The sequence below is a fragment of the Carassius carassius genome, chromosome 17 (assembly GCF_963082965.1).
Source record: "Carassius carassius chromosome 17, fCarCar2.1, whole genome shotgun sequence".
Lineage (NCBI taxonomy): Eukaryota > Metazoa > Chordata > Actinopteri > Cypriniformes > Cyprinidae > Carassius > Carassius carassius.
In genome coordinates, this window is record NC_081771.1 from 24,460,580 (window position 1) to 24,475,576 (window position 14,997).

At 38.1% G+C, this 14,997-nt stretch overlaps 2 protein-coding genes across 3 annotated transcripts in view; one reads left to right on the plus strand and one right to left on the minus strand.

The window, feature by feature from the left end:
- iqca1 (IQ motif containing with AAA domain 1) overlaps nucleotides 1–6,150 on the minus strand; it is a 34,233-nt gene extending 28,083 nt beyond the window's left edge. For both annotated transcript variants that reach the window (XM_059571352.1, XM_059571353.1), the window contains exons 1-5: nucleotides 5,714–6,150; nucleotides 4,029–4,356; nucleotides 3,629–3,748; nucleotides 3,328–3,507; nucleotides 128–199 (exon numbers count right to left, since the gene is read on the minus strand). In XM_059571352.1, coding sequence (XP_059427335.1) covers nucleotides 128–199; nucleotides 3,328–3,507; nucleotides 3,629–3,748; nucleotides 4,029–4,356; nucleotides 5,714–5,724 — 711 coding nt within the window. In that variant the 5' untranslated portion in view covers nucleotides 5,725–6,150. The remainder of the gene's footprint in view (nucleotides 1–127; nucleotides 200–3,327; nucleotides 3,508–3,628; nucleotides 3,749–4,028; nucleotides 4,357–5,713) is intronic.
- A 1,993-nt stretch (nucleotides 6,151–8,143) lies between these two features.
- Nucleotides 8,144–13,046, plus strand: ackr3b (atypical chemokine receptor 3b). Its single transcript, XM_059571354.1, has 2 exons — nucleotides 8,144–8,290; nucleotides 11,158–13,046. The coding sequence occupies exon 2, from the start codon at nucleotides 11,206–11,208 to the stop codon at nucleotides 12,292–12,294; it is 1,089 nt and encodes a 362-aa protein (XP_059427337.1). The 5' UTR covers nucleotides 8,144–8,290; nucleotides 11,158–11,205; the 3' UTR covers nucleotides 12,295–13,046.
- Nucleotides 13,047–14,997: the final 1,951 nt, after the last annotated feature.

The following is a 14,997-nucleotide window of genomic DNA, read 5'->3' on the forward strand; positions in this document are numbered from 1 at the left end:
AGATGGAACTGACAACTGACAACAGACAACAAAGGGTACAAAAAGTTCGGAATGTGGTTTGATCAAAAATAGCAGAAGATATGTACAAAATAATATAATAAAACTGGCAGAGCATCCTGGTGTTTACCATTCCCAAAAATATCATCTCCTCTAGACATTCCTTGTTGACCCTCCTCCTGTCCCAATACCCCCGCCAAACCTGGAAGACAGAGTGAAAAACACTTCATAATAGCAGGAAAGACAGAAAACTGAGGCTGAGGACACATACCAGAAATGATATTATCATATTCACTCTGACATCAAGTACATCCTTTGGCTCGTGTTATCTGGTGAGAAACAATCTACTGTCTACTTACATTCAATGTGGATTTTTGGATGAGAGGAATGTACAAACAGCAACCAAAATTCTGATCTGACAAACTGATTTTTATCATTTAGGTTGTCATTGAGGATGTGGGGAGGTTCGTATTTAGATAACCTCAACAACTAAGGCAAATCAATCTCAAGACTCAGTTTACAGTTCATAAACACAGGCAAGGATTATTCTTATTATCTTATTTTTTTAACAAATCCCCCTTTTTAGTTTGAACGACAATGATGCTTAAACAGCATCTGAAGAGAGAGGATTATGTTTCCAGGGTTTCACAGCACAGAAATCTGTTTTGCTGTGAGCTACAGAATGAGAGCGAAGGGAGGATTAGACCTTGTGAAAACAGCCTTGCAGTGTGAGAGCCCAAAATCTCTGTTTATCACCTCCTGTAATCGCATTCACTACACAGCACAAATGCTTGTTGTATGAGCTATTTGAAAGAAAATTCCCCATGAGCTACCCATGAGGACCTTCGTTGATGCTTTTCTGTATGTTTTCACTCAGCAATTTCAGTTTCACACCTGCACTGCAAAAAACTTCAGAGCTCTAAAATCATATCTGCTATCTCTTTCAGGCTACATCTATGTCTGGGTTCAACAACCGTAGCGAACAGTCACTCAAAAAGACGTCAGGATACATGAGCTCAGATTTCATGATTAGGATGGCACTGAAAAACAACACCAAAAATCCAGGAATGCTTTCCTTTCCCCATCTCTCAGCACTACAATGCTGATATCCCTCCTGCTGCCAAAGGGCTTACAAGCACATTATTCCCACAGATGACATGTATCTTTTATGCTTGGATGGGATCGCGTGTCATTCCTAGTCCTTTGTTGAGCGGACTTCATGTCAAATGACAACTGATGACAGTGATAGGAGATGGCCTGACCTCTACAGCATCTGAGTTCATGCACAGGTAGGGCAGCAGGCATTACCTCACTTGTGTATAATGCTAGACCATCAACTTCAGTTTAAATAATGATATATTTATTCATGCAATGTTATGTTGTGTTTATCATCTTCAGGGCAATAACAGTGTTTTTTTTTTTACTTACTAAATAGCCAATTGGCATACTCTGATGACACTGAATGTGTACTCATAACCTGTGAGACCTGTGAGAAATGTTTACCGACCAACAAATTCATAAATAAATAAAAAAGATTAAAAAGTCAGGGCAACACTCATATTTTTTATTTTATTTTATTTTTTTTTTATTTTGTTCTCCTAATGATTGTCTTAATTGCCCTTAGTAACGCTACTTTGTTTAGTCAAAGTGTAAATGTGAAAATAACAACTAACATTTTGTTCAGCAAACTTCCAGTTAGTAAACACAATAACCAAAATACATAACTGAATATAGTTTTTTTTTAGAACATTTGACATGTAAAGTGAACCAAGCCATCTTTGTTTCTGAAAGAGCAATCACAATACAGAGCAAAGATATTTGGAATAGAATTTTAAATGACTGTAAATAGATCTCAACACTATATACACAAAATCTCAAGAATTGTGACAAAAGTTAAAAAATATGAACCTTTAACTTCACAACAAAATGACTCACAGTAATGACAAACCAACAAAAGAAAAAAAGAAAAAGTTATAAAGTCAGCAACACAAAAGATATTTTGAAGAATGCTCCAACAAAATGGACATTAAGCTTAAAATGAATCCATAAAACTTGACAGGTATACTGCATGTCTTCTAGTTTGTGTCACTATATTTGATTTAGTGTACTGCAACTTTTCAATGAAATTAACTTGATTTGAGAGTGAATAAAGACTTAGGGTGCTTTCACATCTCTAGTTCGGTTCATTTGGTCCAAACCAAGGGCAAACAATTATACATTGTAGCATTTTTCAGCTTTTTTGGTTCCCTTTCACACCACACTGATTGCTTTGGTCGAACCAGTTCAAACGAACCAAAATGCAGTCACATGACAACATCCACATCACTCATTGGCCATGAAGTATTTCCTAAACTGCTTTTCGATTGGTCAGAATTAACGTGCAGGAAAATTCAAACATAGGAAAAGCCAGCAAACAACACGGAGACAAAACAACTATGGAGAGATGACTGCGCGGGCAGGTTTTGTCCCTTGCTATAATCTATTACATTGTTTGTATACACCACAATATGCAAACAATACATTTCTATAATGAAGCGTGGATGCGGCTTGAAAACAACGTTCTAATGCACTGCAAACGGCGAGCGGGCATCGCTCGTAACTTCAAGCGGAGGCGTGCATTAATTCTTCTTAACTCTGACATGCTCATGGTCATCAGACCAAATTTCTATGAGGCTCCGCACCTCCTCACTACTCCAAGTTTGTCCACGAGCTGCCATGCTAAAGTGCAAACTGTCAACAAACACTTCCTCATCCCATTATGCACAGCGCAGCTGACTACGGCAGCTGGTTTAGTCCAAAAATGATCAGTACTTTTTGCAGTACTTCTCCAGAGTTCGTTTGAAAGCGTACCGAGACCACCTCTTCAAGCAGGTCTCGGTACTCTTGTTTGTTCTACCTTTGGTGCGCACCCGAGTGCGATTGCTGCTTTCACACCTGCCCAAACGAACCGCACCAAAGGGGGAAACGAACTCTGGTACGATTCAACCGAACTAAATGAGGCAGGTGTGAAAGCACCCTTAAACTTAACCTGTTCATCATACAAACTAATTTTAAGTTTTGCTTAAAAATTCTTGGAATATACCAGTGAAGACATAGATTATTTTCATGTCCAATTAAGAGTTTCAAATTTCTTGAAAGCCATGCAATTGAAGCCATACAATTGAATTTTTAGGTGAACTATTCCTTTATACAGTAACATTTAAGTTCACTGCATAAAAGTTTTCTCGATCATTTATCATTATTTTGCCAATTTCAAACCCATCTATGCAATGCATTAGTAATTTCGCTGGAATAGAAAGTTTTTGTTGAAAAGCAAGTGATGCCTGATACCTTCTGAATGCAGGTGGCTGCCTGGTTAGGGTCCAGCATGCTAGAGTTACCCTGAAGTCTTCTTTGTTCCTCCTGCCGAATTGTCTTCATGAAGTGAGCTCTCAGTCTTCCCTGCCGAGCTCGCTCACTGACCTGCAGCAGCCACACAGCCCGCTCCACAGACATGGACTGAACTTGCACCTGCTTAACCAGAAACCAGAACCACAAACCTCCAGTATTTGGCACAGCTATTATTATTTGACTTGTATAACATGTATTTGTATTGAGAGCTTTTATATTTCATTGACTGTGACACACTCACAGTTTTATGTTTCTGATGTCCTCCTTTAGCCAAAATATGGGCCAACATCTTTTCTCTCTCTTTTAGTGCCCTGATCTTCTCCCTCACAAAATAGCGTGGAATAGGCACCTCAAGATCCTCCTAAAACAATATTGAAAAATGTTCAGCTATTACAGCCCTGACTAAAGAAGGTCATATGTAAACTGTGCACTAGTGACCCCAATTATCATCCACTAAATTCAGAGAAAAACAAGAGGCTTAGCTCACTAAAATCCACTTTGACATTGAGCAGCTAAATCATCCCCAAACCCAAATCTCCTAAATTCCCTCCAGGCCCTCTGCTCTAAATCTACAACCACAAGAGACCAAAACATTCCCAGGATTCTATACATACAACAGTATATTTTGTTATCTCACTCACAGGTGTCATTTTGAAATCCTGCAATATGTCATCAAAGTAGTGAAACTCTGAGTACTCCAGCTCCACCATCTCATTCTTCAGCTCTACAAGACGTCCCATCACCCCCTCAAGAACCTGGTGCACAACACGCCTCTTTTGGGGGTGAACAAGCATATCATAAACCTCCTCCAGGGCCCGGAATATCTTCAGGTAGCGCAGGTAGAAAGTTGCCAGTGTCTGAAAGACCTGAAGACGGTCCTTTTGAGGACGGAGCTGCATTGTGGGATATTCATCCTCCAGAAGGTCTGCCAAAGCTCCCTGAGCAGCATCCCACATCTGCCCATATGAACTGGATAGAGGAAAGGGATTATATTTATGAGATAACAGTTCTGTAAAATTGTATATTTTACTTTTACTGTCCGTTTATTTAGAAGTGTATGGATAATGTGAATTAAACAATGATTACATTTTCACATGAAAATTGGTTTATTGTATCTATTATGAATGCCAATTTATATAGGATTTTCCAGATTTAAATTCCATAGCAATTTGTCTTTGAAATGCATTTGGCAGAGACATGTAAATCTGCAGTGGTACTTGTTAACAAGGCCTAATTACACCTGTTGAAAGCACCTGCCCTCTGGGAAAGTTTTTAGACCCTCAGGCCAAAATTAGCACCGCCTGTGTCTGACTGTGCAACCTAAATGTGGGAAACCAAAGACAGAACGCACATTGAATTCACTGCAAGTCAGCATATTAAGCCACATAATGGAAGAAATCCCCTGACAAACTTTATTTCTCCATTCTTCGTTTTCTAAAGTAGAATACACATGAATTCCACAGATGTCCTCTGACCTCTTTGACTCCCTTTCGTGTGGGTGCTCCTTTTGTGATTGTTGAAAAAGTTCATGGCAAGGGTGAAACCACCTTCTTTTCTTATTCTGATGGGCCCATACAGTATTGTTCCCCTCTGGGCATTAGCACTGCCAAGACCTACTCAAATTTAAGGGATGGCAAAATCAAAGGAGGGGACGGGATAGTTAGAGGGAGGGGAGCTGGGGAGGAGCTGTGGGAGGAGGTTAGAAGGGTGGTTATAAAACTACATTTGCAATCAAATAGAGAGGCACCTCTTAAAGATATCTTAAATATGGCAGACAACAAAGGCAGAAATACAACAGTTCACTACAAATCAGCAATAACCAATGGATGTTCACAAAAATAATGAATGGAGAGGAAAAATCCCCTTGCTTGGGGTAAAATTTGCTATGAAGTAGCTACTACTAAATGTAATTCTCTTCTTTAGAAAACTGATGTTGTGGGATGACTGAAAATAGCATACAGTACCTCAACCTACACCAAAGCTGATTTGAATAGCTCCTATGTGAGGACAATACTGCTGGTACTCAGTAGTTGGGCTCTGTGTTGTCATAGGAACTGCAATTCAATGTAGACTTTCTCCTAGTAGGCGTTCTTACTAGAACTCTTTTCTTTTGCAACTTCCTTTTTTTGCACATAGAATAGTCGCATATCCCCTTGGTATCAAGTTATACATACAATTCTGAACGTTACAGAGTTAATAGCTGTAACAAATATTCACTTTCTCACACAGACATTACACATTTATCGTTAATTATAAACACTGTGGTGGTTCTTGGCATCACATTTTACAGTGACGTGCACAAAGTAAAAGGGCAGTTATTACTCACCTCTGCGACATCCTTGGTGATTCCACGCGCTAGTTTATTTGAATATCAGAGGGAAAACATTGCAATCCGCCGCTTTCGAAACTGAAGTGGTTAAACGAGGCGAAGAAAGGCATCCAAGCAGTAAGTCTTGATTAGAATTTAGTTAAGCTAAACATTTCTAAGTAGAGTTGGACAAGTCTCGCGCCAGGCAGGCTGTGGTTTGCGCCGCGCTTCTGACAGCTGCCATGGCAACGAGATCAAAGCCTCTTCACTGCCTCTGAGAGAGGGGGCATGGAGGCAACTAGTTAAAAACGGAATACAATACTCTATCAACTATAACGCATAATGCGATTCTAACGCATAATGATAACTCTAGCCGGTCATTTTCACCGTTTTCTTATCTTATCCGATAAGCCACGAGCAAAAGCTTCTGTTACTAACAAGCTCTTGTTTGGCATCCCGCTGTGCAACACAACACAACACGACGCCACGCTTGCGTAGTTCAGCTCATTCAATGTATGAATGCAGGTCGGCCGTTTGTTAACAAAGCAATTTGGAAAGTCTTCTGACGCAGCATGTTTTGAAATAATAGCTGTCACGTTGGAAGTGAGCTATTCCATTGCTTGTACGATCTGCCACATATTGTTTGAATTCTATAGCCAAAAGACCATGTGGGCAGGTAGGTATGTAAACGCAGACTGTGGAAGTGCAATGTGAAATTGATTTATCAATGGATGCATCATTTGTCCTTGTCTCGTACTTTCCTGGTGGTCCCACCATGGCTAAAAGTTAAGTTAAAAGGGCTCTGTGTTCCCTTACAGGCTTCCCTCTATGATGGGATGTGAACAGCTACAGACTGCTGATAGCAATTTGTTAATAAAACTGTCAACAATGAGGTTTTCAAATTTTTTTGATATTTTTGTTTTATAGACAGGCTGTGTTAAACACTGCAAGTATTGGATCCAAAACCAGTGTTATTTTGTGAAAACCCTTTTCTTTCCTTTACTGCAGACACAAAGAATGGACTGCAGTGAAAATGTAATAGCTAAGATGGAAAGACCATTTTAACAAGCTTTAATTTGGAACATGTCTCGTTTTACCAGACAACGCCCCTAACTAAAACCAAATGTTTTTCAACTGCTGGATTTCTTTGCATGCTTCTCACAAAAAGACCTGATGGTTTCCACCCTGTATGGTCTTCAAAAAAGAGACCATTGAACAATCAAATGTGGGTGAGTCTGGTGTGAAGTTGCCTTTAATGAGGGAACTGTTATGCTGGAAAGTTGTTGCGTGTGTAGTACGTACATTTAGTACGTATTGTCCTATTTCAGAGGCAGCTCCACAATTTATGTGCATTGTTTTGGCAGGTGTTCCATCTCATTTTATATGTTTACATGGAGAAGCACATTGATCAGTCCCGCCTTAAAATTATTCACACAATCAAAAATAATGCTGGCAAGACTTAACACTTTCCGTGTAATGTTGTGGTTACAGCTGCATTCATCTGACTTATCTCTTTCCATCAGTACCCTCACATTGCTAGAGGAAGCCAAATTATGTTTTTGCAGTTGAATCAATGCACTACTGCCTCTACAATCAAATGCATCATTTCAATCCATACTTCTGAACAATTTATCCCATTAAGATTCCATTGATATTGCTGAGAATGTTTCATTGCAGTTTCCACTTTTCCATATCACACACAATAGGCAATGGCCATTAGCCAGAAAATATAAAGCTTAACAGAGGCCAGCTGAAGATTCAGAACAGGTGAGCTTCTTTGCGGTTAAATTTAGCTGACTGCCTGGAAGTCTTTGAGGGATTGCCAAGAGGATGCAAAAAGAATAAAACAAGCGTGGGACAGGAAAAATAACAAAACCAAATTGACCTGCTACTAACTAAAGCACGTTGCAAGTTGCATTTTAAGTAATTCCTTAACATGAAGTATTAAGTCATTTTACAGTAACATGATATTAAAATAATTAAGTCATATTAATATGATATTATGCCCTATAATACTTGGTACATTCAAATATTAATATATATATTAATTTTTTTACTATTTGAATGGCATGTTAGCAATATAAAATATTTATTATTACAGTAGGACTATTAATGATTGAAAAGTGCAAAAACGATCTAAAATGCTTTACTGATAGCTTATAAAAATCTTGAGAATATTTATACACAAAGCATATTTCAGCCTGTGAAACTGGAGGAACAATGAAACTTTCGCATGCATATACTTCTTTTTCTAAACAACTCTCGTGCGAAAACAAAAACACAAAAGCTTATTCTGAAATTCGAACAATCTTTTTGTTTATATCGCTCTTTAAACAGGGAGTGGAAATCCGATGTGTCGCACGTCCGCCACTCACATTGTTGTTGGACAGAAACTTGAGTGATTCACTTTTCCGATCGGCCTCGGGAGGCGTTACTCGCAGCACTATATGAGCAAGTGCAGTCTGAGCGCAGAGGGACAATCACGCCATCCTCTCGAACGGATAAACCACAAGACTTTGACATTTTCTCCAGGCATCGGAGTTACCAAAGTCTACATTGAAAAGTCCAGGAGCACCAAAACATACCGCAAGGATTGTAAGTTTATATTTACGTCTAGTTTGTGTGTGCACGTGTTTGTCATTGAGAGATTTTGGGTTTTAAATACAGCCTTTTCATACGCGTGTTGGACCATATGATATCCAAACACTTACAACTAATGATATAAGGTGTTATACGTTATACGTTTTAATATTGGCTTTAAAGACTTAAGTAACTTGCATTAATTTTACACTCTGAAGGCAGCCTACTTAAAAAGCACTCTTTAACGCGAGCCCGAAACTCTCAGTTGGAGGTGTGGATTAGTGTCGCATCCCGCGGTTTTGTCCCTTTAATACCCAGGTCCACTTGTATTTCATTTAACATAAAATAAATGCTATTGCACATTAGATAATAGGTTACATCATTTAAAATTCATATTTTTAAGCACTCTTGTGTCTTGTATAAAGGGGCCAGGTAAAGGAACTCTTTCTTTCGAGACTCTTTCGGTCTGTTTTCTCTGTTCCTGTGAATCCATTAATGTAAAAAGTGAGGTTGCTTGTTGGTTGAGGTATAGAGAAACTGCGTTTTGTTCGTTTTGAAAATTGCATGTGAATTTTTCTGGAGTTTGGGACTAAAGGTGGTTTCAGATATATACATTAACTTCTGTAATTGAATCTCTTCTCCAGTGTTTACTCAACTAGCTAATATTATTAGTTATTTTGCAGTAGTTTCTATTTATAAAACAAAAATATATTTATTTAAAAATATGTATTTCAGGTTTTACTAGTTACATTATAGTAACCATAGGAGCCTATAGTATAATAGTAAAGTTCTGTGGAATTAATTAATAAAAATTTATTTGGTATATTTTATCCCACTCTCAGTTTACTTTCATGGGATTTGTTTTGCTCATTGTTCATTACATTGTTGTTACATTATTTTCCTTACAATCACACTTACAGTGAAGATTTCATGCTATAATAACCATGACTGATGATGCACTTCATGATTGCAAAACACTTGGAGTGAAACAATACTGAGTTTCAACTTAGAGACTTCAAGTGAGAGAGACAGGGAGAGAGGGGGAAGGAGGGACTGGACGGAGAGTCACTGTGTCCGTATGGCTAACTCTTTGTGCGGGCAAGTGTGCTTGTTGCCTGGGGCTGTGAGATCAGGTGAGGAGGCCGTTGTGTTTCAGCAGTGTTAATGCAACAGTTCTACAACAAGGCTGGGGGACATGATGGTGGTGCTTAAGGCCATATGTAATGTAATTTTATGACACCTGATTTTTTTAAATTGCACCTGGTAAGTCAGGTCAGAGGTTTACGCTGCCCTCTCTGTCTCCATAATCTAATGATGTCAGAGTGGAAAGCTGTAAAATAAGTCCAGTAAGGATCACAGGATGCATTAAGAGCAGCTGTGTCACTTCTCATATTTCCTTTAATGATATTAAGGTCAGGCGCTAACTGTGTTCCAGGGTCAAAACAGTGGGTTGATTTGGAATGAAAATAAACAAGCCTAAACAAATTCTATCACTTGATGGTTCTTTAGCAAAACACAAGTTTACAGTTTTGGAAACTGATATTTTGTTTATATTAAACTTATTTATTCATGTTTACTTCAAAAAATGACAGATTGACAAAAAGAGCATAACTGTGTTTATCATTTCTGCTTCAGTACACAATTTTTTAAAGGCATACCTAAATGTTGCAATGTTTATATTATCCCGAAAGCCCTGAGGGTTGAAGATCAAAAGTGTGTGATTAGAGACGTGTGCACATGTGTGTTTGGGAACGTGCAAATTAAAAGACATAGAGCCAATGTGTGGCTGTTCTCTGTTCTTTTTAGCTTTTGTCAGTTCAAAGCCTGGCATCCCGTCCTCAGGCTGAGCATATAATATTGAGAAAAGAACCTTTCACCCCAGCCGCCGCCCATCCTCCTTCCTTCTATCTTGTCTCATTTCTAATGGGCATCAGTCTCTCTAATGCCTCCAGAGGTGTCACACTCTGTTCTTTATCATTGTACTTTGTTGCATGGCCCATTGGTTGTGTTGAACTTTTTGTATAGGGAAAATGCCTCCCATTTGCCATGGATATCTACTTAGATTTTAACGGGTCACTGCATGGCAGCAAAGTTTTTACTCCGAGTTTTGCTTCTGGGCATCTAGTCCTTATGTTCAGCAGAGTAGTACAGCACAGCCTTTGAGCAATGAAGCACTATTGCTTTTTCATTAATTTAGTTGGATAATATCACCCACAATGAAGTAACACTAAAACAAATGTTGAACAATTTGTTAAAACTTTGTTTTAACTTTTAAAAATTTGACCTTTTTAAGACAAGGGTGATTCATGTTGTAAAATGTCATATGGTGCAGCAATATTTCTTAATAAAAGTTAATATTTGTGAACAAAACTTTTTAAATATATTTTTTAAAATAACAATTAGGATGTATTCAATCATGAGTATTCAAGCAGAGAAAAAAATATGCAATCGCTTTTTACTTGATGGTTACACCACATGACATTGATTTTGAAGTCTTCAAGATACAACAAGTATGAATACAATAAATGTGAAAACTAAGAATTTTCCTTCTTTGTTCTGGAAACTTTTTTTTTTATTATTGACTCTTCTCTCTTTGATTTTGTGAAATTGATAGCCTGAATTTATTCATATATTTAGTGCAACCCAGTAACCCTGGGAAATAAAACCATGCAATGACCTCTTCAAGAAAAATCCTCTTATGCAGTACAAGGTCCTGCTCTTTGACTAGGGACCCTGGTGTGTTCGAGATGTTTCAGATTATATGTGTTTTATAAATAAACTTTCTTTGTTATACATTTTTCTTTCCCTCTGAGTTTAATTAGATCCGTTATTGTTATGTTTTGTCTGCCTATGTGTCATAACAGTTCCTGTTTTTGTTTCAGGTCACTGCCGTTGTGTCCCAAAAGTGTCAATAAGGAAGACGTGCCAAGATGAGTGTGAACGTGAATGACTTCAATGACATTTTGGACGCACTGGGTGATCTGAACTTCTCAGCCCTTGACGATAATGTCTCCCATGTGGAAGTGTGTCACAGCACCTTCAGCCAGAAGGCTTTGCTCTATGCCCTCTCCATTCTCTACATCTTCCTCTTCATCATCGGCCTAGCTGCCAATGCTCTGGTGGTGTGGGTGAACGTGCGATCTGAAAGGAAACGTTATGAAACTCACCTGTATATCCTCAACCTTGCCATCGCTGACCTCTGCGTAGTGGCTACTCTTCCGGTCTCCATTAGTTCTCTGCTTCAGCTCGGCCACTGGCCCTTTGGTGATGCCATGTGCAAAATTACACACCTGATCTTCAGTGTCAACCTCTTCAGCAGTATCTTTTTCCTTACATGTATGAGTGCGGACCGCTACCTCTCTGTGAAACTTTTTGGAGATGCTCCCAGTCAGAGGAAGAGAAGGACCAGGCAGCTAATCTGTGTTGGCGTTTGGCTGCTGGCATTCTTTGCTGCCCTCCCTGAAACATACTTCCTCCAGGCGGAAAAATCCATCCACTCAGATAGCATCATATGTAAACCAGTGTTCCCAGTGGACAGTACTAAGGAGTGGATAGTTGGAATCCAAATGAGCTTCTTCGTCCTCGGCTTTGCCATCCCCTTCCCTATTATTGCTGTGTTCTACGTCCTCCTGGCTGGTACCATCCAACCCTCAGCTGACCAGGAACGTCGTATCAGTCGTCGCCTCATCTTCACCTACATTGTGGTCTTCCTAGTGTGTTGGCTTCCCTACCATGGAGCTCTCCTGCTTGACACTCTAACCTTTCTCAATGTGATTCCCTTCAACTGCACATTGGAGAACGCTCTCTTTGCAGCACTGAATCTCACCCAGTGGTTCTCTCTCCTTCACTGCTGCTTGAACCCCATCATCTACAACTTCATCAACAAAAACTACCGTTACGACCTGATGAAAGCCTTCATCTTCAAGTACTCTACCAAAACTGGCCTCGCTAGGCTTATCGATGCCTCACATGTGTCTGAGACAGAATATTCTGCTGTGGAGAACCAGGGACCATTATGAACATTCACTGATGGTGTTGAACAACACCAAACTTGAAATCTCAGAGATAAAAACAGGGAACAGTCTTGTAAATCTCTGTGGTGGACGTCTTGCTCTTGAGGCATTGCCAAATTAGATGTTTATAAAATAGTGTAACAACTTTGTATACATACAGTTTGCTTACCTTTATAAACAGATGAATGTTTATTCCTTTTGTTCAATTCTATGACAGTTATAGATGTATTGAGAAAGCACTTGTATTGATTTGATTTGTAAGCGCATGTAAGCGTAGTAACTCTAGCTAGGCTTTTATGTCTGTGAAATTGGTGGAAAAGGCCCGTTCCGGTCCTGGAGCCATAGAGAGATTTATATAACCCTTTCTCCATTTATTTGTGGCTTTCCTACATCTACTGGAATGAATCCAGCATGCTTAAACTATAGGTCATGTTTTCATACACATTAATGTACAGTTATGTTATGTCTGGTCAAACGGAGGGGAATACTGAAAACCCAAACAACTGAATGGAGAGAAACAAGTCCAAATCAAGATTAGATATAGCTATTGTAAATTGATGTCATGCTGTATGCAATGCATGGGGAAAATTATACACTTTTTTGATAAGTTGTAAATTTCAAGAACAATGATAGCAGCATTTGTAAATGTTTTGTAAATAAAATTATATTTATATACTCTGTGTATGTGATCAGTGTTTTGAAGTATTGTCTGACGTATAAGAAATGTGCCATTAAAAGATATATCAATCTTCTCAGAATTGACTTAAGGGTGTTTTTTTTGTGTGTTTATTACAAATTAACCCATAAACACTTTTTAAGCATTAGCTTAATTATTACACTATGTTATGCCTTGTATCGTTTGTGTGTATCTTTTACAATACATCTAGAAAACTACTTCTGATATGTAAGATCATGAATTATTTACAATAGGGTTGAATTTGTTTACATTACTAAATGCGTTAAAGTATTTGTTAATTAGGCATATGCTTACAAAACAATTTTGGTTATATTATTTATTTATTTATTTTATTTTTTTTGCCATGTTATGCATGTCAGGCCAGTAGTTGCCGACATCAGGGAATTACACAAATTCTCAGAAATGTACACAAATTTGCATTTTTGCAATAGAAGATAATGCATCAAAAACCCAAAACACTGGTTTCATGTAAATTAAAATGTTTTCATCTTTTTAGTTGAAAACAGTGTCACGCCCCACCCCCCCAGGTTAATGTTAAGTTAATGTTTGTTTATAATTGCTTATAAAATCTTCAAATGTAAAAAATCTATTAGTAAATGTAGAAAATTATTATTAAGCAAGATTATTATCACAGAGTGTTAAATAATAGTAATAGTAATATATATATATATATATATATATATATATATATACAGTACAGACCAAAAGTTTGGACACACCTTCTCATTCAAAGAGTTTTCTTTATTTTCATGACTATGAAAATTGTAGAGTCACACTGAAGGCATCAAGGGCTATTTGACCAAGAAGGAGAGTGATGGGGTGCTGCGCCAGATGACCTGGCCTCCACAGTCACCTGACCTGAACCCAATCGAGATGGTTTAGGGGTGAGCTGGACTGCAGACAGAAGGCAAAAGGGCCAACAAGTGCTAAGCATCTCTCGGGGAACTCCTTCAAGACTGTTGGAAGACCATTTCAGGTGACTACCTCTTGAAGCTCATCAAGAGAATGCCAAGAGTGTGCAAAGCAGTAATCAAAGCAAAAGGTGGCTACTTTGAAGAACCTAGAATATGGCATATTTTCAGTTGTTTCACACTTTTTTGTTATGTATATAATTCCATATATAATTCCACATGTGTCAATTCATAGTTTTGATGCCTTCAGTGTGAATCTACAATTTTCATAGTGATGAAAATAAAGAAAACTCTGAGAAGGTGTGTCCAAACTTTTGGTCTGTACTTTATATATTAGTTAATAGGATATTAGTAAATTAAACCTTACTTGATATTTACTTATATTTTGTGAATTTGCATTCATTTCTAAATTAAACCCTGTGCATTTTTCATTTTATATTTAGCTTAAGCCTACATTCAGAATTACCTTTGATCAAAGTAAAAGAAAAGTACAAATAATTTGTTTGTGAAAAACTGCCCATGTGGCTTATATTGCCATGATGAACAGACATTACTGAGCCTGTGGCTATGGTTCATTTGGGTATGGCTGTGTATGCATTTGTGTGTACTTAATCTCCAGGGAGGTCAGACTCATTCTATATCTTCAGTGAGTGCACCTCAGAGAGAAGGGAAGTTTGTTAAATCCATACCAACTGTTCAAGGAGCCTCGTTTTCTGTGTTTCTCCTTTGTAGTTCTCAAAAAGTTCCAAGTGTTTGTTACAACTATACCCTGCTGTTGTTCCCCGTGACTGGGTTTCTAGACAGTGCAAATTAGAGAAGGCATTATTACCCTTCTCTTTGAAAATTCACAGAAAATAACAAGGCTTATTCTCTCCCATAAAAAAAATTTAAAAAATAAATAATATGAAGCACCAATTTATGATTTTCACAAACATTAATGTTTTGGAAGGAGATTATTATGACTTGGGAATCCCCTGAATCAAAAGAAATATAGAAAACACAACCTGACCTGTTTAGTATGTGCATTCAAACCTGTGATTTAAGAAGTATTACGTACTGGATTTAATTAAAAGACAGAAGGTTCTTTTTGCTAAACAGATT

Excerpts from the sequence above, each read along its gene's own strand:
- ackr3b (XM_059571354.1), top strand. The coding sequence starts at position 11,206 with ATGAGTGTGAACGTGAATGACTTCAATGACATTTTGGACGCACTGGGT.